The 23,087-nt window shown below is 42.7% G+C and overlaps 1 protein-coding gene across 1 annotated transcript in view; it reads right to left on the reverse strand.

Moving 5' to 3' along the window:
- Positions 1–23,087, reverse strand: part of LOC100645275 (GDP-D-glucose phosphorylase 1) — a 69,696-nt gene that overhangs the window by 833 nt on the left and 45,776 nt on the right. Inside the window, exon 4 of the mRNA XM_048413585.1 lies at positions 50–223. Coding sequence (XP_048269542.1) covers positions 50–223 — 174 coding nt within the window. The remainder of the gene's footprint in view (positions 1–49; positions 224–23,087) is intronic.

Consider the following 23,087-nt stretch of genomic DNA (forward strand, 5'->3'; position numbering starts at 1 on the left):
ATACAATAATAAAAGTTAGAATAATAGTAAAAAATAAGTAAATGGTTACCTTAAAATCAGCAGTCCAATCAGATAATTCATTTATTCGATATAACATATCCGTGAACCAACTGTTTAATCCTAATTTTGAAGAGTAAACTCTTTTTGTCCAAGACGGCGGAACAGCATCCATCATTATATAATTTTGTAGATCTTCCATCTCAGCATTAATAATTAATTCTCCCTATCAAAAAAATATCACTAATTAATTGTCTGGCGTTATATTACAAAGCAGCATTTAAAGTTTGAAAATTTAGAAGATTATGAAACTTTCTTCATCTATTATCGATAAATTTGAGAAGTTATAATTTTTTTCCATAAGCAGATACATTCAATATAAACAATTTCGAATTTACTGTCACATTTCAGTAGTTTTAAGTTGATCATGTTCTAATTGATTTAATGATGATGGAAGAAGTACGGCAATATGTTCCAAGAGTTGTAACAGTAATTTGAGTCGCATAGGAGAATGTCGTTTTGCCATTGCACTTGTAACCCCAAACTCTTTTGCCCTGACGTCACCTTAGGCGACCATTTCTAAACATTCTCCAGACAGCCGATACTTGAACATTACACATGGCGACCTTGGCGACAATGTATATTGCCGGAGTACCTGAGGGTTCATCTATGTCCTAACGGTCCTTCCACCGAATGTTCTAGAAGCGTAGCAACAGTCACGTACGCCTACAGGGTAGTGGGGGTAATGAAGGATGAAAAACAAAAGAAGAAACAGATGTCACCGAAAGTAAGAAAATATTGTAAGAGCCTCAGTCTCGAACGGCCACGGCTAGAGTTCAGAAGTGTATAAACGAGGAAAAAATAAAGTTTTCTTCTTTCCTTTAAATTTCTTTCTCATTTTACGTGACACACTCATCGTATGATATAATTCTACAATGATTTCTTTCATTACGATATATTTAAAAATATTTTATATAACATACAATTTGGAAATTAGGTTCCAAAAACACATGTGGCGGCACACGAGCACGGAACTTTCCAACGGCTTCGCGACACAAAGCGCTATATCTTCAAAGCGTAAGGCCGACGCGCCTAATGCGCCATCGATATTCCTATGGTCCTTCCGCCGAATGTTTGGAAGAATGCATGCGCGGCAACCGCCGCGTTTATTAGATTACATCTAATAAACGCGTGTGTAGTAGGGATATCGAAGGGCAACTAAGAAAAGAATCCGTTCGGTTTCGAACAAAGAGTCATTCTGCCTCCAGCCGCGAAGTGCGAAAGGTTCAGTATCATAGCGACGCAAACACAAGCCGAGACACGCGATTATAAACTCTCGATGGTTAATCGTTAAGTGTGAATCGTATGAATTGTTGACTCGTTGATTGTTATAAGTAATAAACTTTTTGTTGAACATCGGAGTATTCCTTCTGCACCTATCACGACATACCACCTCACACATATAAGAAACATTCGGTATTTGCACAAAAGTTGAAACTCAAGTGTTGCAGTTATAGGGAGGTAGAGACTGTTCTAAAAACTGAGATCTTCGATATGCTCAACGTAGAAGAGGATAACGCGAGTTTTCGTTTTCTTTTTCTTTTTTTTTATTTATTATTTCTATTCACAATTTGTCCAATTTGGACATTTGGTAGAATTTTTTAACAGTTATATTAACATGTAGGTGCCTACCCCCAGCGGGGTACCATACTCGGTTTCGCTAGGTCATATCATTTGTGAGGTCTGCTGGGTGCTTCCTTTTTAGCCTTCTATCCATGTAGCCGGTTAGGCTAAACGCGTTTTTTTTTATTTATTAGAATATTTACAATCAAATCTCGTTGAGCATTTTCAGTAACTTAATTTGGCGTGATACAATGACATGGATTATAATAGTTTTATATTGTTGGTTCTAGTAGAAACTAAGGATTTAATCTAGGGGTTATTTTCTTTTTAGTCTGCGGATCTGGTCCGTCGTGACCAGTAGTTGAGTGACTAGTGGGTCGTGGTGGTTGTTGACTGTTGTGTTATATCTGCTTCTGGACTTGTGTATTTCATCTTTGACTGTAGGTATCTTGAGGTCACGGTGGATTGTTTCGTTGGTAACATACCAGGGTGCATTTAATAGGGATCTTAGCGTTTTCGATTGGAAGCGTTGGAGTATTTCAATGTTGGAATTACTTGCTGTTCCCCATAGTTGGATTCCGTAGGTCCAGACAGGTTTTATTACGGCCTTGTAGAAGATTATTTTGTTCTGTATGTTTAGTTTGGAGCGTCGGCCCATGAGCCAATAGAATTTTCTTAGTTTTTCCTTTAGTTGCTTTGTTTTTTCTGAGATATGTTTTTTCCAAATTAGCCTCCTGTCCAGGGTCATGCCCAGGTATCTTACGGAGTCCTTGCTTGGGATTATTATGTTGTTAATGGTGACATGGGGGCAGGTTTGTTTTCGGAGCGTGAAGGTTACATGTGAGGATTTTTTTCGTTTATTTTGAAGCCCCATTTTTGGAACCACATTTCCATGGGGTCGAGACATCGCTGGAAAGTGGATGAGGCAATTGCCGGGTCTGCGTGGGTAGCTAATAGCGCTGTGTCGTCTGCAAATGTTGCTATTGTTACCTCGTTTGATAGGGGTAAGTCAGCAGTGTAGATGGAGAACAGTAGGGGTCCGAGGACACTACCTTGTGGTATGCCGGATTCTATTGGGAATGTTGCCGAAGTGGCGTCTAGACATTTAACTATGAATTGTCTGTTGGTTGGGTAGGATTTTAAGATGGAGTAGTATGGGTGGGGTAGGATTTTTTTAAGCTTGTAGAGTAGCCCTTCATGCCATACTTTATCGAATGCCTGTTGAATGTCTAGGAATACCGCTGAGTAGTATTTTTTCTTTTCAAGGGTTTGGCTGATCATGTGGGTTATGCGGTGGATTTGCTCTACTGTTGACTGTTGTTTTCCGGAAGCCGAATTGGTTATCTGGGAGTGTTTTCAATTCTTCTAGGAGTGGAAGGAGACGATTGGTGAGCATCCTCTCGAATAGTTTAGACAGGGTAGGTAAAAGACTGATTGGGCGATAGGAGCTGGTTTCATATATTGGTTTACCGGGTTTGGGGATGAGAGTGATTAGTGAGATTTTCCACGCCTTAGGAAAGTGTTCAAGGCGGAGGATGGCGTTAAAGATTGATGCGATGAGTGCAATCCCTTTTATGGGAAGTTCCTTGATTGCTTTATTTCCTATTAGGTCGTAACCTGCTGCTTTCTTGGGGTTTAAGCGACTGATTGCTTCTATGAACTCTGCAGAAGTGAAGGGTTCAATAGGAGGGGACATTTGGAAGGGAGTGTGCAGCTATTCGGTGACGTCCGCTGCAGCTATGGAGAAATGGGGTTGGAATACTTCAGTCAAGTGTTTGGCAAATAGGTTGGCTTTTTCTATAGGGCTACGCGCCTATCCACCCTGCGGACGGCGGATTGGTGGTATTATGTGTGGAGGGCGCGTGAGTTTCCTGGAGGCTTTCCGTAGTGTGTAGTTAGAGTCGGCTGTGGGGTACAAGCTGGCGAGATATTTGTGAAAACGGTCATTATTGTAGTTTTTTATGGTTTTGGATAGTTTTCTAGTTGCGTTGTTTAGTTTGCGTTTGTCCTCCGGTGTTCTACCTCGGGTATTTTGTTTGTGTCGGTGGGCCAGTGTGTGAGTTCGTATGTGGTAAGGTAGTTGCGGTTGTTGGATATTATGCTGTTGAGGAGGTTTTTGCCTCTTACTGTAACCAGTTTGCTACCCCATTGGGTGTGTTTAGCGTTGTAGTCTCCTCCGGCTATGAGTCTATTGCCCAGGGTGTCCAGGAAATTGTCGAAGTCTTCTTTGGCGATGGAGTGTCTGGGAGGGCAGTATACAGCTGAAGTAGTGATTGTACCATGACAGTCTTCTATTGCTACGTTTGTTGCTTGGAGGTAGTCTTTCTGGAATGGTGGAAGTTCGTAGTGCTTAATGTTTGATTTGATTATGATTCCGGTGCCGCCGTGGGCCTTTCCGCTGGGGTGTTGGGTATGGTAGAACTTGTATCCGTTTATGTTCAGGTAGTTTTTGTCGGTGAAGTGGGTTTCAGATATGAGCATTATGTCGATTAGCTGGTGTTTTAGGAAGAGTTCTAGTTCAAGTTTGCGTTGCGCTAGACCGTTGGCATTCCACAGAGCTATGCATCTTGGTTTTATTTTGTGTGCGGGGCGTATTAATTTATCCATGATGAGTGTTAATAGCGATAGCAAATTGTTTATTTGCTCTGATTGTTTCTCTATTAGCTTTTCAAGTCTAGAGACGTTGTCTGTATTAGGTGAGGTGGGGGCACTATTTTGGGGAGGATCCCTGTGGTTATTTGGTGTATTTCGAGTGCCTTGTACCGCTTGGGTATAGGAATTTGAGGGAGTGGTGAGTTTGATAGGGCTGGGTGTTTGATTGGTTGGGGGGATTGGGGTAAAGGTGAATTTCGGCGAGCTGGGTGTTTGGTAATTTACCTCTTTTGTTCTAAGTTTGGGGTACTTGTTTGAGTATAGAATTTTGTAGGCTGAGCAGCTTTTGTAGTTGGCAGTATGGTCACCTTGACAGTGGATGCACTTCGCTGGGGTTTCCGGTGATTTCCTGCATTGGTTGGTGGGGTGTGTTCCTGCACATTTGACGCTTGCGGAAGGTATGGTTGCAGTATTTCTGCGTGTGTCCGTATCTTCGGCACCTTTTGCATTGCACTATCTCCTTTTTGATTTGCGGTGGTTCGAATTTTACGATGGCGTTCATTAGGATACTGGTGCTGTATATTTCCTTGTTGTTGGGTTTCTGTTTTAGGTCAATAAAGAATAGGGATAACGGGTCTTTCGTGACTCTATGCCTTATGTTGCTGACATTGGTGACTTCGTGGCCGAGTTTCGATAGTTCTATTTTTAGTTCGTCGATGTCTGCGGAGTGGTGGATGTTTCGTAGCACCACCCGAAAAGGTCTTTCTTCTTTGAGTTGGTAGGTGTGGAAATTGGCGTTCAGGGCCTTAAGTGGCTTGGTGAGCTTCCTGTAGGCTTCTGGATTCGTCGGCAGGATTTTTACTTGGTTGTTGGTTATCTTCAGGTTGTAGTCCTCTTTGGAGATATCTCTCTCTAAGGACTTGATCATTGTCTGGATGTCGATGACATCATTAACAAATATTGGTGGGGGAGGGGGGCTTCTCTGTGCGTGATGGTTTGACGGCGGGTCTGCGATTTCCATGGCCTCGTTTGAGGATTCCAATACTGCGAACCTGTTGTGAGTGTTAATTTGTGTTGATGGCTGTTCGTTCGAGTTAGTGTTTGATGGTTCAATTTTGCGTTTTTTCGCCTTATTAGCGTCGTTGGCACGGGGGGATCTGCTACACTTCTTCCACGGAGGGGGTAGCGCGGGGTAGTTGTGTGTTTGCTCAGGCGAGCCTGGACGTGATTGCTGGGCCATCATCGAGCTAGCTATTTCAATATGAATAACTAGTCGTGAGGCTATGAGGCAAGGTTCGGGTTGGGGTTAGGTGCGTAGGCTTTTCTTCTCTCTAGCGGATAGGAAACACTTGGGAGGATAGGAGCACGTTGTATTCACTTTCGACGGTTGGGTGACACGTGTTACTTTTGAACTTCACTGGGCACTAGAGACACGTCTGCACACTTCGGCACTCAACCGCGAACTCAAGAAAAGACCAGATGTGGAGTTTTCCTAGAAGTGGTGACCACTTCAACAACCCCTACTTTTTCCTCCATCGATTTCATCGTCGCCACTATTATTGTGTTTTTGTCCCCCACCCTTATCATATGTGTTCTTTCTACTCCCGCCCCTACTTTCATTTTTTCTCTTATGAACTCCTTTACTGTTCCTTCATTGCTTCCTTTGATTACTATGTTCCTTCTTTTCTCTCTCTCTCTCTCTGCTCTATCCTCCTCTTCGATTGTTCTGATTCTGCCCAATAGTTCCTCCTCTTCCCTTTCACTCTCTCTCTCTCTCTCTCTCTTCCACTTCTTTCCCTTTTCTCTTTCATTTTCCTCTTCATCTCCTCCACTTGCTCTTCGAACATCCGTTTTATTTCCTTTATCATTGCCTCGAATCCACATTCCATTTTCTCCATTTTTTCCATCATTACCTCTATTCCTCTCTCCCTGTTTGGTGTCTCTTCTTCTGACAAGCTGTATTTATCCAATGTGTTTCTGAAATCTGCCTTATCTCCCGCTTTACCCGTGTTCCTTAGTCTTCCTCTGTTTATCGCCATCTGTCATTTGCCTACCTTACTTTGTTTGCCGCGCTTCTGTCTTCCTAACCTCTTCTCCTCCAGTTTTTCTAATTTGTATCTCTCTCGTTCCTGACTTCTTTTCGCTTTTCTTTCACTTTCTCCTCGTATGCTCCCCCTTTATTTTCCCTTCTTCGTGTCACTTTGTGCTTCCTTCTCCCTTTTCCCTTCACACTTCACTTTTTCCATAGAGCTCTCCGTCCGCGTGTTACCCTCGCCCCGAACCAAACCGAAAGTCACGGTGTTCGTTAGTTATTGCGTAAGTCAGTTTGTTATGCACTCGTTGGAATCTAATATTGAATGATTGAACTGACTCGTCTCTTCCTCGTCTTAGTTCCCTGATCTGCTCTGCATATTCGTCAAACGTCACTTAGGCTGCTATGTTCTATCACAATGCGTCGAACAGATCGGTATAGTTCTCGATTCGTATATTTCGAATGCTTTGTGCTGCTTTGCCTATTATTTTCTCGACCGTAATGGCCTTTAGTAACAATTCTTCTTCCGAACAAAGGCTTCTCATTGATCGGATTTCTGTTATAAAATCTTCGACGCCTATGTCGTCACCGTTTAGTATTGGGATATATCTCACTGCTTTTTCTGCTGTCAGAAGTTGCTGGTGTGCGTTTCTTGGTTGCATTTGCAAGTCGTCATCGCATTCTATCTCTGGCGCCGACGGCCGGGTGCGTCGAGATGTATTATCGCGGACTGATTCGAAGTCCTCTGTCATTATCGCGGCTTGGCTGTCATCCAGTCATACCTTTAATTCGGCTACTACGCGTCCCAATATCTCGATTTCTTTTGCCCGTTGTTTGTATTCTTCGTTCGTTTGTCGGGCTATATTGTCCATACGTCTTTGCGCTTCAAAATGGTTTTGCGAGTGTTCTTGCTGTTTAGTTTGTTTAGCATTTCGATAATTTGTCCCAAGTTGTCATCGTCTCTACCGGTGGATGCCCTATCTTTCGACAACATCCTGAATATTTCGAACTGTTCTTCTAAGTCTTGCTCAAAGCTAGGTCGTCTATCTCTACATGTAGAAAATGAATCGATTGATGAATTGATTTGTTAGCTTCCGTAAATGGTTCCGGTTCTAAAGGTCTTCTGGATTCGTGGACTGTGAATGTGTCGTCGAGTCTGACCATAGTCCAAGTTAGTCCTTCCCGTATTTTGCCGAGCGGCGTATTTTTTGGCGGCGAAATCGCGTACGCAAGCGCGGTTATCGTTGATATTTATCGTTTCTCAGCGTGCCTATTTGCACTTGTATATGGGTAATCCGGTCGCCCAAGCCGTTGATGGCGGCGGCCACAGGGTCGCTTGTTGCCGCATTTTGTACATGCGGCTCGATAACGGCTGTTATGCTGGACGCGGGCTGGATATTCCGTGAATAGGCTTCCTCTACATTGTCAGCTGCTTCTACATTAGTATCGTCGACCGCAGCCAGGACTTCCCGGATTCGATCTGGTAGTCGATTCCTCTAAAGTGTGAGGATGAATTGGTCCGACGCAAATGGACTGGTGAGTTTTTTCAAGTCATGGTAGAATTGGGACAGCTTCCTGTCGGCTACATCACTTCGCTTTCCACCAACCTTGTTACTCTCTCACTGTCTGATTCGGCCAGGATGCGAGTAAGCTTGTCCTTAAGTTTGTCATATTATCCAATGGCTGGGAGATTCAATGTTATGTCCTCGATTCGCTTCAGGTACTCGCTTGAGATCCAGGCTCGAGACATGGATAGCACTATGTACTGGGGCATTATTGGAGGCATGCGGAACACTTGACTGGTTGTAATTACTTTATTGTTGTTTGCTACTTCACTAGTATACTTAGAATCGCTATTCGTTATATTGTCGCTCCAAACGCATGTGAATTGCATCACAAGGTCTTAATGACCTGCGTTATATTGTCACCCCAAACGCATGTGGGGTGACTCCGCCAAATGTTATGGTCATAGTGTCAACGATCTTCTGATATCGGGGTACTCATATCGTCATGGTCACTATTCCTGCCATCACTACAGACATCCAATTCAGTAGGAATACAACTACCTGGCATTTTTCTCAATATATCTTGACTGGATTTATATGATTGTTTACTGTCTAATGTTTTCAAAATTTACCTATCTGCTTCCAAAATCTCCGCTATTACAAATGGACCCTTAAATTTTGGATCTAATTTAGTTTCTTCTTTCTTCATTTTTGCGTAATACAAAATCACCGAGACTATATCTAACCACTTTAGCTTTAGTTTTGTCAAATCTATCTTTATCGTATTTAGCACTAATTTCAATATTTTTTATTGCCTGTCGTCTTACATCGGAGATATCTATTTCTCTTTCTTCAATATTATCGAGTAGTAACAAATCGTACGGCCTTGTTGTTCTACGGATTAACAGTTCCAATGGGCTCGATTTAGTCACGCGGGTGGTGTTGCAATTCAAAGCCAATTGTATTTCTGTTTCTGTGCTATCCTGTTGCGCGTGAAAGTTATTATGTGTCCTGTTTCGAAGCGGCGGAAACAGTTTACGTTTTTTTTCTTTTTTTTTTATTTATTATTTGAATTCACAATTTGTTCAATTTGGACATTTGGTAGAATTTCTTTTAACAGTTATATTATCATTCCCGCAGGGAGGGCTCACTTATGCGCAAGCCATATAAGCCTCGGATGGAACGGGTCCATTCCGATACATCTCTCGATGATCTTCTTAAAGCATTTTTCCCAGATCTTGCTCATGGTTGCGAGTATGCTTATCGGCCGGTACGCGTTAGGGAGACTGGGATCCTTTCCCGGTTTCCTTAGCAGTATTACTCTGGCCGTCTTCCAGCAGTCTGGGATCCTTCCTGATTCGGTGATGCCGTTGAACGCCCTTGTCACGAGCTCGCTCCTGCGACTCGCTATCAGCTTCGCGATCTCGCCCGGCACGCCATCAACTCCTCCAGCCTTCTTGGTGTTCATTCTTCCGGCGGCATCGACGACATCGCCTTCGCCGATGGCGACGCTGAGGCTGATATCTCTTTCTTCTTCGGTCTCTGCCTCTTCGCGGCCCTCCTAATGGGGGGGGGGGGGTCCGTGTCCCAAGGTGAATAGCCTCTGTAGGACTGCCTTCACCATGTCGATCGGCATGTCGTTGGTTGGTCCCTTGCTTTTACATCTCTTCATGACCATGCGATAGGGTTTGCCCCAAGGGTCGCTCTCCAGTATCTTGCAGTATTCTGCCCAAGCTGTTTTTTTTGCTGCGGGCGATCTCCTTTTTTAATTGCCTTCGGATCTCCTTGTAGGCGTTGACGAGGTGTTGGCTCGGTGTTGCCGGCATTCTTCTTCCTTTCTCTCGTCACCTTCCTTAGCGCTTTGTGCGTCTGCGCTCTAAGTTCCGCGATCATCGGGTTCCACCAGTAGTTCGCGTACTTGCGGCTCGCCGCACAGTTCGACTTCCTTAGCATCCCTTCGCACGTACCTTCGATGCTCTTTTGCAAGGGCTCGGCCCCATCCGCTCCGATAGCCGCGTTGTGGTCCTCCTTCTTCAGTGTGTCGTCGAATCTGCTCAGGAACTCCTCCGGCGACATGTCCTTGGTCACGTACCTGTAGAACTTCGATACGGTCCGGGTCTTCCTCGCCTTAAACCTGTGGAGCACGTACAGATGGTCCGAGGCCGAGTATTTGTCCAAGACCGCGCTTCCGGCGTGTATCTCGCTGACCTTGTTAGATACGCTTATTATGTCTGAGAAGCTCGTCTTCCCGTTCATGAAGAAGGTGTACCTTTCCTTGAGCCTCACTGGAAACACCCGGTGGCCGCTTAGCGCCTCTATTAAGACTCTCCCTCTCTTGTCTGTGGTCGATCCTCCCCAACAGGTTGACTTTGCGTTGAAGTCTCCGGCCACGACGACCTTGTCGTGTCTTCTAGCAACGCTCTTCGTCATAGTTGACAGCGTGTCTATGTACTTGGAGTATGCTAGTTTACTTATGTTGGGCGAACAGTATCCGCTGAAGCAGAAAACGTCGCCGACGCGGACGCCCACTATCCCGTCGCTCTCGACCTCTGTTGTTTCATCAGGCAGTTTGCCATTGAGGAGTGTGACCCATATCGAGGCGTCTCCTTTGGTGTCATTAAACCAGTGCGGTAGCTGCCTGTTCGGCTTGGATATTATTATTATATCCGGCCTAAGTTCGATCGCGCTTTGGTGCATCATGTCCTGCGCCAGCTTGCATCTGTTGAGGTTTATCTGCAGTATCCTCATTTATTCGCTTTCAACCGCCTTCTATATTCTGGACAAGCCAGGGATCCGGTTACGTGGTCAAATTTCACTCCTTTCTCCTTGCTGCAGATGGAGCAGCAGGGTGCGTTGACGCAGGCAGCTATCGTGTGGTCTTTGGCTCCGCACTTCCTGCAAATCTCCTTTCCAGGGCTTATCGCCGTGCATTTGTTCGCGATATGCCCGAACATGTGACATCTGAAGCACTTTACCACATTGGGTAGTGCCTTTATCGAGGCTATCGTCAAGCCGGTTCTGATCTTCCGGCTCGCCCCCTCTTTGGCCAGATAGGCTTTCGGCATCGTCACTATTGCCGATTGGGTGCCCCAAGGCGCCATTCTTAGGGTTTTTACTTCGACCTCGGTGGTGTCGCTTATGCATAGTTGCATTACTATCTCCCTGGCTAGTTCTTCCTTGCCTACGAGCGGGTCTATATCCCTGATTTCCACGGAGGTCTTGTCGCGCATTGGTAGCGCTCTCACCTTGCCTCTTAGCGCCGTGTTCATATCCGCTGCGGTCTTTTTGGCGTTGCTACCTGCTTTCAGCTCGATCAGAATGTCTCCTGTTCTGGTCCTTCTAATTCCACAGCTCTCTTTTAGGGTCTCCCTTGCCCCCATCAAGTCTTTGTAGACCTGGGTCCACTCCTTGTCTTGTCCTACTTTGACGAGGATGGCTTCGGGTCTGTTACGTACCCTCTTCGGTCCCTCCGGCCTCTTTGGCTTGTCCAATGCCGCCCTTCCTGCGTTCGCCTTCCTGACCACCGTCGGGGTGTCCGTTCCTTTTCCTCTCCTTCCGCGGACAGGGATCCAGTCTTCCTTTACATCGCTGTCCGTGCAGTCCGTAGTCGCTTTTGCCGAGCTGTTGCCGGCACAAGCTCCTGCGTAGGAGGCATCCACGGTCGTTGGTCTCTTTCTCTTGGTGTCGCCTTTTCCCTCGACGGGCGATATCTCCTTCCTTTTTCCTTCTTTCTCCTCACTCCTCCCCGGAGGGGTGGTCATCCTGGTGGCCGTGACTATCCTAGCGTTCCTCTTGAGCCTCATCTCGTCCAACATCGAGTGGAGCTTGATCGCTTTTTTACTGATAGCGTCCCTCCTTTTCTTGATGTCGGTGTCCTTTTTGCTCGTGAGGTAGAGTCTGCTACCTTTGCATTGGATTTCGCGGAAGACTTCTGTGGTGATTTCCGTCATCGCCTTCCATTCGCTCATTTTGATGACGATACTGTCCTCGTCATTGCATTTGGTCTCGGTCGTCGCTCTGTTCGCCATGGCCTTCCTCCTGAGACATTCCCTTGGTGCCGCCGCTTCGCTGCCGCTGTCCGACATTTCCGCCGGTGTGTCTAGCTCCGAGGTGCTGGCTGCTTCGTCCCTCGTTGCCATCGGCTGGCTCCTGGCCAGGCTTCTCGTTGTCTCGCACGCGCCCTCCTCCACTGGGGACTTTCTCATATATCTGGTGATCTTGTCACCTTTCAAGATTTTTTCCTTGGCGATTCGGGTCGCCTTTTCGGTGGGCGGTGTCTTTTCCTTGAATGCCTGCATTGGCATCTCGACATCCTCGATGGGTCCCGCGATGTCTTCATCAAATTCGAGGTATCTTCTTGTGGTTTTCTTGCACATCTTTTCCTCTGTGACAACTGCGGGTGTTTCTTGGTCCCCGGTCGTGTTTACCGAACGAGGAGAGGCCCTGGGATCGACCTTCCCCTCGCCGTTCGTCCAGTCGTTGGGTGACCGTCGGGTCGAGCCTGGGACGCTACTCGAATCCCCGACGGGGCCTGGAAGCTCCGAAACCCCCTGAGCCGTAAGTTTACTTACCTTATAGTACTTGTCCATATTCTATTTTGTATATTATATATACATATATATTTATATGTATGTACGAAATGGATGTCCTTCGACGTAGCCGGTCGTCGTATAATCACACTGTATCCTTCCGAGTGTATGCGATTCGTATCCTAATAAACTTGCCGATGTCGTCGTAAAGTCGCCAATCGTATGACTGATGTCCGGATTATTTCTAAAACTCGCAATGTCACTATCACTGTTCGACGCGGGGAGTTTTAACTGAACCTCCACGGAGGCGCCCTCCACCACTCCTTGGTTACCCAGGCAGCCCGCACGGTGGCGCTTCGGACGCTCGACCCAAGATGGCCTCCGCTCCGCCCCTAACCTCACTTTTCACACACAGCACTTTCTATCGTTTCTCTCGCTATTATACCAGCGAGCTCCACTATTCCTTGTATTCTCACTCATTCCGGAGCACTAGAAACTTCACTTTCGTGCACTTTTCCGCCCGAATTCTTTAATTAACCCAGATATTTCGGTTATGCCCACGGAGCGACGTGCACGTGTCCGTTCTGCTTGCCGCCATCGTTCGAACTATTCTTTGTTAACTTGGCTGTGTAGATAATGTTTGATATCGTTTCTGACTATCACTGCTGTCCCTCCGTGAGCTTTTCCTGAGGGGTGTTTGGTATCATATATGGTGTAGTATGGTATTTTCATGTAGCTTTTTGTAGTGAAGTATGTTTCTGAGACAAGTAGTATGTCTATATTGTTATTCTATATGAATGTTTTAATTTCAAGGGCCCGTTGTTGTAGGCCGTTTGACTTCCAGGCTGCTATTTTTAGCGCGTCCGTTTTTATTTTTTGCTTAGCACGTTTGTAAGTAGTTGTAGCATGACTGTGATTTTTAGGGTTTGCTGTCTGAGTACTGCGTTTTGTTCGCTTATCATTCTGGTTAGCATTTCGGTGTTCTTTATGGATTGTTTGAGCAGTTCTTTGATTTCTGCAGTGTCGTTGATACTATTGTTGTGGTATTGGTTATCTGTGTGTGTCGATTAGCTGGTTACTTGCGCCTAGCTTAGACTACCAAAGGTTTTGGTGCTGATGGTTTTAGTGTTTATTGCGTGCTCTGTATTTGGTATTGTCTCGGGTTTTGTGCTGTCCTGTTGGGCTTGTATGTTACTGTTTGTCCTGCTTCGTAGGGGCGGGAACAGTTTGCGTTGTAATTGTTTCCTAGCTTCGCAACCTTTATAACTGACTGGGTGTTTTCCGTTGCAGTTATACCATCTAACCTCCTCTATTTTTCCCGTGGATGGGCAGTGTATCGTAAGATGATTTTTTGCGCATTTAACGCATGCCGGGCTTCTATTGCAATAGTTTTTTGTGTGGCCGTATTGCTGGCACCTTATGCATTGTGGGATATCTTTTTTATGTCAAAGTGGCTCCTCTTTTACTATTGTGTTTAGTAATTTTTCTATATCGTATATGTCTTTGTTGTTGTTTCTAGGTTCTAGTTCAACTAGGAATAGCGGTAATGGTTGTTTGGTATCCTATTTGTTAATGTTATTAATTGTCCTTACCTGGTGTCCGATTTTTGCCAGTTCTTCACTTATTTTTCCGGTATTTGTTTTTGGGTGTATTCCCCTGATTACTGCATTGTAGCTTTTGTCAGTTTTGAGTTGAAAAGTGTGATATGCTGCGTTTTTTTCCTTTAGCGATCTTGTGATTTTTATGAATATTTCTGGGGTGTTGGGTTGCACTTCCACCCGGTCTATTTTTATCTGTTTGATAACATAGTTGTCTTTCCCTGCTGTGTTGTTTAGGAGTTCGATGAGGGGGTCGATTATTTTCGCATCTATGTATATCGGTGATGGTTTGGGAATGCGGTTTGTCGGACTTTCCGTTGGGTCCATTGCTGCCTCTTCCCGCAGTGCGCTGAATGGATTATGCAGCTTGATATCTTGAAGCCATTGTTTTTTTTCAAGTGTTTCGTTTTTCCTCGCGCTTGCGAACGGAGTTACCTTGGGTTTTTTGCTGGAAGTTGCCACCGTCCAGCTTCTTCGAGGTGTATTGGTTCATTGTCCTCTCCGTCGGATTGTGTTGTTTCCATGTTATCGTCTTTTTTCTCTGCATATGTAGAGTCTGTAGCTCTATTTATAAAATATGTGTCTCCTGAGTTGGTTATTTTTATTGGTGGTATCTGCATGATTCCACGTTTTGTCGATGGGCGTTTACTTTACCGCTTTCTCTTCCCTCTTGCCGCACTTTCACTGGAGCACTGTTTCGCACTGCATTGCTATTTTATTTCCTCCTCACTATCACTTTGCAGCACTATTACTTTGAAGCACTTTTTCACTATTCACTTATACCTGGAGAGGACGACCGTCTAGACACGTCCGTCCTCCTCGGCTGTCCGAGCAGGAGTGAACACAGTAAGTGCGCATTCATTTATACTTTGAAATTGAAAGATCAGGTTTACGATTGTTTCCTTGATTATATAAACAAAGTTGAAAATCTTACTGGTAAGAAGATAAAGAGACTAAGATGCGATAATGGAAAAGAATATATGAACAAAAGCATGTACAAGCTAATTAGGGAAAAGGGAATTCTCCTAGAACCATGCCCACCTTATGTTCACGAGTTAAATGGAACAGCTGAGCGCTACAATAGAACAAACATGAATTCCGCTAGATGCTTATTACATGATTCAAAACTAAATATTAAATATTGGCCGGAAATAGTTATGTTGAGGTTATTCGGTATATAAAGAGAGAACGCGTGGATAATGTGTAAGATACAAAATATATATTTCATTTAGTAGTGAAATACAGAAATACAATTTGAGCTGGTCCAGATCCGCACGCTAGCAGTGTTACTTTATGACTGAAAACCCCGAAGCCAACGTCGCCTGTCTACAGTTTATGGTCTGCCTCCCTGCTATTCTTTTGTCTATGTGCTGTCGATGGCTTCAGCGCTTGAGAAAGCTAAAAAGACCAGATGTGGAGTTTTCCTAGAAGTGGTGACCACTTCAACACCCTCCCTAAAACTCTACATCCCAACAAACAATTATATCTGTATATTTTCTAACTCTCGTCGTAAATATCTGAACCTTGATTTTGTCAATGTCTTCACAAATACATTTGCCAGCTGCCTTTCTCTTTTCCATTCAAATTAATTTATTACTAAAAAAAACTATGAGAAGACTAAACAGATCATGTAGAGTTTTTTTTTATATTAGAAGTGCTAGTCACTTCGACACCCTCCCTAAAAACTCTACATCTCTATAAACAATTACCTCTTAACATCCTTTTTATTTTTCAAACCTAACTTTTGTCTTAAATATTCAAATCTTGGTTTTGGCAACGCTTTTGTACATATATCTGCCAGTTGCTCTTCGCTTGTTACATATGTTACATCAATTTCGCTTCTATTGTATAAATCTCGCAAAAAGTGTTATCTTATATCAATATGCTTACTTCTTTGATGGAATTCAGGATTCTTAATTAATTTCACGGCACTAGTATTATCTACACATAGCGTATACTTAAATATCTCTATTTTGCATTCGAGAAATATTTTCTTTAGCCACATAATTTCTTTCGCTCCTGAGGCTGCAATGACATACTCAGCTTCTGTCATAGATAGATCTATACATTGTTGTCGCTTACATTGCCATGTGATGGCCGCATTCGCATACTTACATACAACGCCTGATGTCGACTTTCTTGTTTCTTTGTCGCCTGCATAGTCAGCATCACTGAAGGTTTCGAGATTGCCTGCTTTTGTATATAAGAGTCCCATGTCTGCGGTCGCTTTTATGTAGCGCAAAATTCGTTTGACTAATTTTCACTGATACTAGTTTGGGTTCTCTAAATGTCTCGACGCTATATTTATTGCAAAACTGATAGCTGGCCTACTTACGGTTTGTAAAAACATTAAGTTTCCTACGGCTTCTCTGTATGGTGCATTACACTCATTATTGTCTATGTTACTTTCGCTCCAATTAGTCTCGATAGGCGTAGAAACACTGTTTGCCCCATTTATATTAAATTTTTCTAACATTCTTTCGATATACCTGCTCTGATGAATGAATATTGAACCATCTTGTAATCTATTAATTTCAAGTCCAAGAAAATTCTTTACTTCTTTCGAACTCATATAATTTTGAATTCTTTATTTAAATCACTGAAAAATTTATCGATTAGAGATTTGTCTGAAGCTGTTACCAATCCATTGTTTACGTATATGGTCATCAGCATTAATTTGTCATCTTCTGTATAAATATAAAAACAAGGATCTGCGTTACTCTGATAGAATTTTAGATTTGAAATAAATTTTGTGATACGTTTCGTCCAACATCTTGGAGACTGCTTTAAGCCATATAGACTTTTTAGTAATTTATAAACGCGATTCGTACCATCATCATAACCTTTAGGTTGTTTCATATAGATGTCTTCTTTCAGACTTCCATATAAAAATGCGGTTTTAATGTCAAACTGTTCAAAGTGTAAATTATTTTTGGCAGCAATACCGAGCATTAATCTAATTGTGTCAAACCTAGCAACGGGACTATAGGTTTCCTTATAATCTATGCCTTCTTTCTGTGAATACCGTTTTATTACAAGTCGCGCTTTGTATCGTTCCGAATTGTCCGGATTTAACTTTACCGTTAAAACCCACCTATTACTAAGTATCTTTTGATCTTTTGGTTTTTCTACAAGAATCCACGTCTTATTTTCATAGTGCGATTTCATTTCATCATTCATAACCGTTTCCCATAACTTTCTTTTCAGATCTCATTGCTTCGTTAAAATCCACCGGTAATTTTTCCGCTACGTACGTTACTGGGCTACCATAAAAATCGGTTCGTTTGATCTTACCTCTATCTCTCAATTGTCTCACATTCTCGCTAGTTATAAAAGGTTGTTTTTCAGGTTCACTCTCTGCACTTTCGTACTTACATGCTCTATCACTCTGTGCATACACATCTTCGCGTTCCACAATTTTCGGTAAACTTAAATTAACACATTTTCCAGTTTCTAGTTCGGGCTTAAATATTACGTCACGGCTCAATATTACATTTCTTACGGTCGGCACGTACACTCGATAGCCTCGTCCGTCATCTAGATAGCCTACCAAATATCCTTTGTTAGTCTTTTTGTCCAATTTTCTTCTCCTTTCTGCAGGTATGTGTGCAAAGCACTCAGTACCAAAAACCCTAAACTTTTCTACATCTGGCGGTTTCCCGTACCACAGTTCATATGGTGTTTTCTTGTCTTGTCTTGTCGGCCCGGTCTTATTTATGACATGCACTGCAGTGTTCATGGCTTCGGCCCATAAAAACAGCGGTAGATTAGATTTCGAATATAACATCGACCGTCCTGCTTCTACTATTGTTCTATTTTCTCTTTCTGCGACGCCATTCTGTTCAGGAGTGTATGGGACGTTAATCGTATTCCCTTTAATTCCCTGACTTCTTAAAAATTCTTTAACCTCTTTATTTTTGAATTCTTTCCCTCCATCACTATGAATTTCTTTGATCTTATCATTGAATTGATTTTCGACTTCTAGGCAAAAAGTTCTTAACTTTTCGATTACTTCTGACTTATGTCGTAAGAAGTAAATCTTTGTGAATTTAGAAAAATCATCTTTAAACGCAAGAAAATACAATTTCTTGCCTAATGACTCGACTTCCATAGGTCCACATACATCCGTATAAATAATTTCGCGAGGTTTAGTCGCACGCTTGATTTTCTCGTGAAAACTCGATCTATGATGTTTCCCGTACGCGCAACCTTCACAGAAAAACTTTTATATTCGAATTCTTTAAAAAATCCTTAATGTGTCTGATGTTTTGATGACATAGCCGTTCGTGCCAAAACTGCAGTGTGTCCGCGTTTGACTCCGCTCTATTGCTAAGATTACAAACTGACGGTATGATAACTCGCATATCGACCTTATATAAATTTCCGATAACAGAACCCCTTGCTATTATTTTCTGATTTTGTAAAAACATACAGTTTTTCCCTTCCTTTAAAATACAGAAATCTATGCCTCTTCTTGTGACGGATCTAATGGAAAATAGATTTCTTTTCATACCTGGTACATACAAGACATCGTTCATTGTACATGCTACCCATTTGCCGTCCACAAAAGTCTCTACCTTGATTTTTCCTTTGCCGTACGCATCCATGAACGGTACCATCGCCGATTTCTATCTTCACCGTGTTATTGAATTTTTCGAAGACGCTGAACCATTCTTGTCGTCCTGTCATGTGATCCGTAGCTCCTGAGTCGATTATCCAAACATCATGGTTTGCCACTTGTATCGTCGAGGTGCTTCCTAATAGACCAATTCCGCTGTGATCTCGATTTTCATTTCTGGGTTCCTGGTTGTCTCTACTGTTGTTTCCTTTCTTATTTTTAAACCAATTTTTACTGGTGTGGCCTTTCCATTTGCATGTAAAGCATCTAAAACAATCCTTCTTTAGATGGCCAACTTTTCCACAGTTGAAACAGCTTGGTCCTTGTTTCTCGTATTCACGTTTGCTTGACTGCTTCTGCTGTTCCCTTTTGTAATTGTTGCCTTTTGTTACCAGAGCCACCGATGTTTCCTTGTCGTCTTTCTTCCATCTGATTTCTTCCGCCATCAACCTGGTACTAAGCCTGTCTAAGGTCTTCTTTTCTTCTTCCACCGAATCCCACTCACTGTGAAAATGATCAAATTTGTTCGGTAACACCGATAAAATGCGTGTTATCAGCATTTTCTCGCCAATTTCGCTCCCAAGGGCTTTCATCTTCGCCGCTATCAGTTCCAACTTTGATAAGTTGTAAGATACATTTTCAGATTCTTCCCATTTAAAATTGAAGAACTGCTTCTGGACCATACTTAGATTCTCATCCGACTTCATGTCATATACTGTATTCAACTTTTTCCACATTTCATGTGCTGTTGTGCAACATAAAAGAAGATCCAACGGTTTCCTTCCTACTGAGGTCACAATTAATTTTCTCGCTAGCCGATCTGCCTTCAAAAATCTTTTACGGGCGATTTCTTTCTCCGCACTGTTACCTGGATGACACAGATTCCCTTCACACACGTTGACCAGGTCGTCATCTTCCTCCAAAAGTGTACGCATGACAAAACGCCACTGGAGCCAGTTTTCTTCGCCACGTAACATCTCGATCTTCGCACTTGCTGATTCCATTTTAGCACTATCACTTACTTTACTAAGCACAATACTTTGACAATTTATTCACTTCGCGTTGCTATCTTACACTTTACAGCCCTGGGCCCATAACCTGTTGAGGTTATTCGGTATATAAGGAGAGAAAAACACGTGGATAAAGTGTAAGATACAAAATATATTTGATTTAATAGTGAAATACAGAAATACAATTTGAGCTGGTCCAGATCCGCACGCTAGCAGTGTTACTTTATTATTTTTTTTTTTTATTTATTTATTAAAATTCACAATTTGTCCAATTTGGACATTTGGTGGAACTTTTTAACGGTTAAATTAGCATGTTGGTGGCTACCCCCAGCGGGGTACCATCCTCGTGTTTGCTAGGTTATGTCCTTTATAAGGTCTGCTGGGTGCTTCCTTTTTAGTCTTCTGTCCATATCTATGGTTTTGTATGTTTCCGCAGCTAGCCGGTTTATGTGTGTTGCTATTCTTGATTTGTATTTCTCGGAGTATCTGCTAATTTCTTCCTTGACCGTTGGCATTCCCAGGTCCCTTCGTATATCTTCGTTTCTGACGTACCAAGGTCCGTTTACTATTGTTCTGAGGATTTTAGCCTGTATTACCTCTATTTTGTTTATATGGCTCATTGCTGCCGTCCCCCATAGTGGTATTCCGTACGTCCAGATTGGTTTTATGATCTTTATATATATTTTTAATTTATTTTCTATGCTTAATTTGGATTTTCGGCTTGTGAGCCAATGCATTTGTCACCTTGTTTTCTGTATTTTTTCTGCTATTGATTTGATATGTAGTTTCCATGTGAGTTGTGTATCTAAGTGGAGCCCTAGGTATTTGACATGCTTTGTTTGTGTTATATCTGTACCGTTCAATAGGATGTTTGGTGGTATCTTTTTTCGTAGCGTGAATGTAATATGGTTGCATTTATTGGGGTTTGCTTTTATTTGCTTTTCTTGTAGCCAATTTTCTATTTTTATGATATGTTCTTGTAGTATTTTGACTGTCGTATCTGGGTTAGTATGCCTGACGAGTATAGCTCTGTCGTCCGCGAATGTCAATACTCTGCTGTTGGTAGTTGTTGGTATGTTCGCCGTGTATAATGTGTATAGTATTGGGCCTTGGACGCTTCCTTGTGGTACCCCGGCCTTGATGTCTTTAACTTGAGAATGTGTCCTTGATTTTTATTACGAAGGTTCTGCTGCTTAGGTAGGATTTTCTTAATTGGTGTATTTGCACCGGGAATTGTTTTCTAATTGTTTGTAGTAGACTTTCATGGTTAATTTTATCGAATGCTTTCTCCATATCTATAAAGATGGCTGTGCAGTATTCCTTGTTTTCTAGTGCTACTATTATTTCGTTTATAAGCCTGTGCATTTGCTCTATCGTGGAGTGTTTGTTTCTGAAACCAAATTGGTGATCCGGTATTAGTTTTTTTGTCTCTATTATTGTTTTTATCCGGAAATATATTATTTTTTCCAGTATTTTGGAAAATACTGGAAGCAGAGATATTGGTCTGTAAGATGCAGTTTGGTGCGGGTCTTTGCCTGGTTTATGTAACATTTTGATCTGTGCTAATTTCCATGGTTTTGAGAAGTATTGAATTCTTAGAATTGCATTGAATATTATTGTCATTAGTCTTATTGCTTTTGGCGGATGGTTTTTCAAGATTTTCCCATTGATTAGGTCTATTCCTGGCGCTTTGTTGTTTTTTGTTTTATCAATTATGTTTCTAATTTCTTGTGCCGATGTTTTAGGTATGGTGGTGACCTTGTCGGCTGTGGTAGTAGTGGTTTGTGGATCCTCCTCCGTATGACTTTTGAGGTTGCTGTTGTTGACAATGTGTGGTGTGAATGTGTTGCAGAGGTGGTTGGAGAATTCTTCAGCTTGTTCTTCGTTGCTTCTTGCCCATGTGTTATCTGCTTTTCTGATTGCCGGGACGGGTATTATTGGCTTCCTTATTTTTTTCGTGGCCTTCCATAGTGAATAGTTGGTGTTCTCGTGTGTGGAGAGTGTCCCTATGAACTTTGCGAATTCGTTATCGTTGTGCTCCTTTATTTTGTTTCTTATTTCCTTTGCAAGTTTGTTTAAGTGTTTTTTGTTTTCTCGGGTTCTGTATTTTTGCCATTTTGCTTTTGCTTTTCTTTTTTCTTTGATTTTGTCGAGTATTTCTTGCGGGATTGTTATTGTTTGTCTGCTGGTTGGTTCGGGAGTAGTGGTTGTCCTTGCTGCTTCCTGAATAGTTGCTGTCAATGTTGCTACTGCCTGTTCTATGTGTTCAGGAGTTTTTAACGGGATGTTGCAGTTTATTTTGCTTTCTATTATTTCTTTGAAAGTTTGCCATTTGGTGGTTTTATTGCATAGTGTTTCTGGTTTGCTATAGTGAATTGGTTTGTTCCTGTATTCAATTATTATGGGTGTATGATCGGGGCAGAGCTCGAGGTTGGGTGTTATTTTTAGTTTATTTGTGTTTAGTCCCCTTGTAACTGCAAAGTCCAGAAGATCTGGTTTTTTGTTCAGGTCAGTCGGCCAATGTGTCGGTGTTCCTGTGGATAATATATTGAGGTTATTATTTCTAATGTATTTTTCCAGTGTTCTACCTCGAGGTGTAATGTTTCTTGACCCCCAAAGCGTGTGCTTTGAGTTGTAGTCTCCCGCTGCGATGTACTTGTCCCCTAGGTCCTGGAAGTATTCTTCCCACATTTGTGTTGTTATTTTGTGTCGCGGAGGCACATATACTGCTGACAACTGGAAGTAGTTGCTGCTAGTTTGAACTGTAACAGTGGTTGCTTGTAAATATTCTTTGTTAACTTGGCTGTGTAGATAATGTTTGATATCGTTTCTGACTATCACTGCTGTCCCTCCGTGAGCTTTTCCTGAGGGGTGTTTGGTATCATATATGGTGTAGTATGGTATTTTCAAGTAGCTTTTTGTAGTGAAGTGTGTTTCTGAGACAAGTAGTATGTCTATATTATTATTGTATATGAATGTTTTAATTTCGAGGGCCCGTTGTTGTAGGCCGTTTGAGTTCCAGGCTGCTATTTTTAGAGTGTCCGTTTTTATTTTTTGCTTACCCAGTTCGTTCGTGAGTGCCGAGGCGTGCAGACGTGTGTCCAGTGCCCGGCAAAGTCCACAAAGCAGCACATGACCATCCAGTTGCTGCTGAGTGCCGAGACGTGCAGACGTGTGTCGAGTGCCCTGTGAAGTTCACAAAACTCCACGTGACGCCCATCTGTCGAAAGCGAATCCAACTAACCTAGCCAGGGGTTAACAGCCTCTCGACTAGTTCTTTCACACTGAATTAACTAGCTCGATGAGGGCTCTATCATTCCCAACAGGCTCCCCGGAGCTAAATTATAACACCGCCATTTTCCCTCCCCCGTGGCAAAAGGGCAACACATCTATCCTGGTAAACGACCATCACACGAAAAAACGAAAGCTCGAACCAACCAAGACAAATGTAAACAAGAGTCAAACTAAACAATCAGCCAGCCAAGTGACCACCTACAATAGATTCTCAATACTGGAGTCCACGGAAGACTCCATGATTACAACCGAAAAGGTAAATAATCTCCATACTCAAAGAATTCCCCCT

This window comes from Bombus terrestris, chromosome 17 (genome assembly GCF_910591885.1).
Source record: "Bombus terrestris chromosome 17, iyBomTerr1.2, whole genome shotgun sequence".
In the NCBI taxonomy this organism is placed as follows: domain Eukaryota; kingdom Metazoa; phylum Arthropoda; class Insecta; order Hymenoptera; family Apidae; genus Bombus; species Bombus terrestris.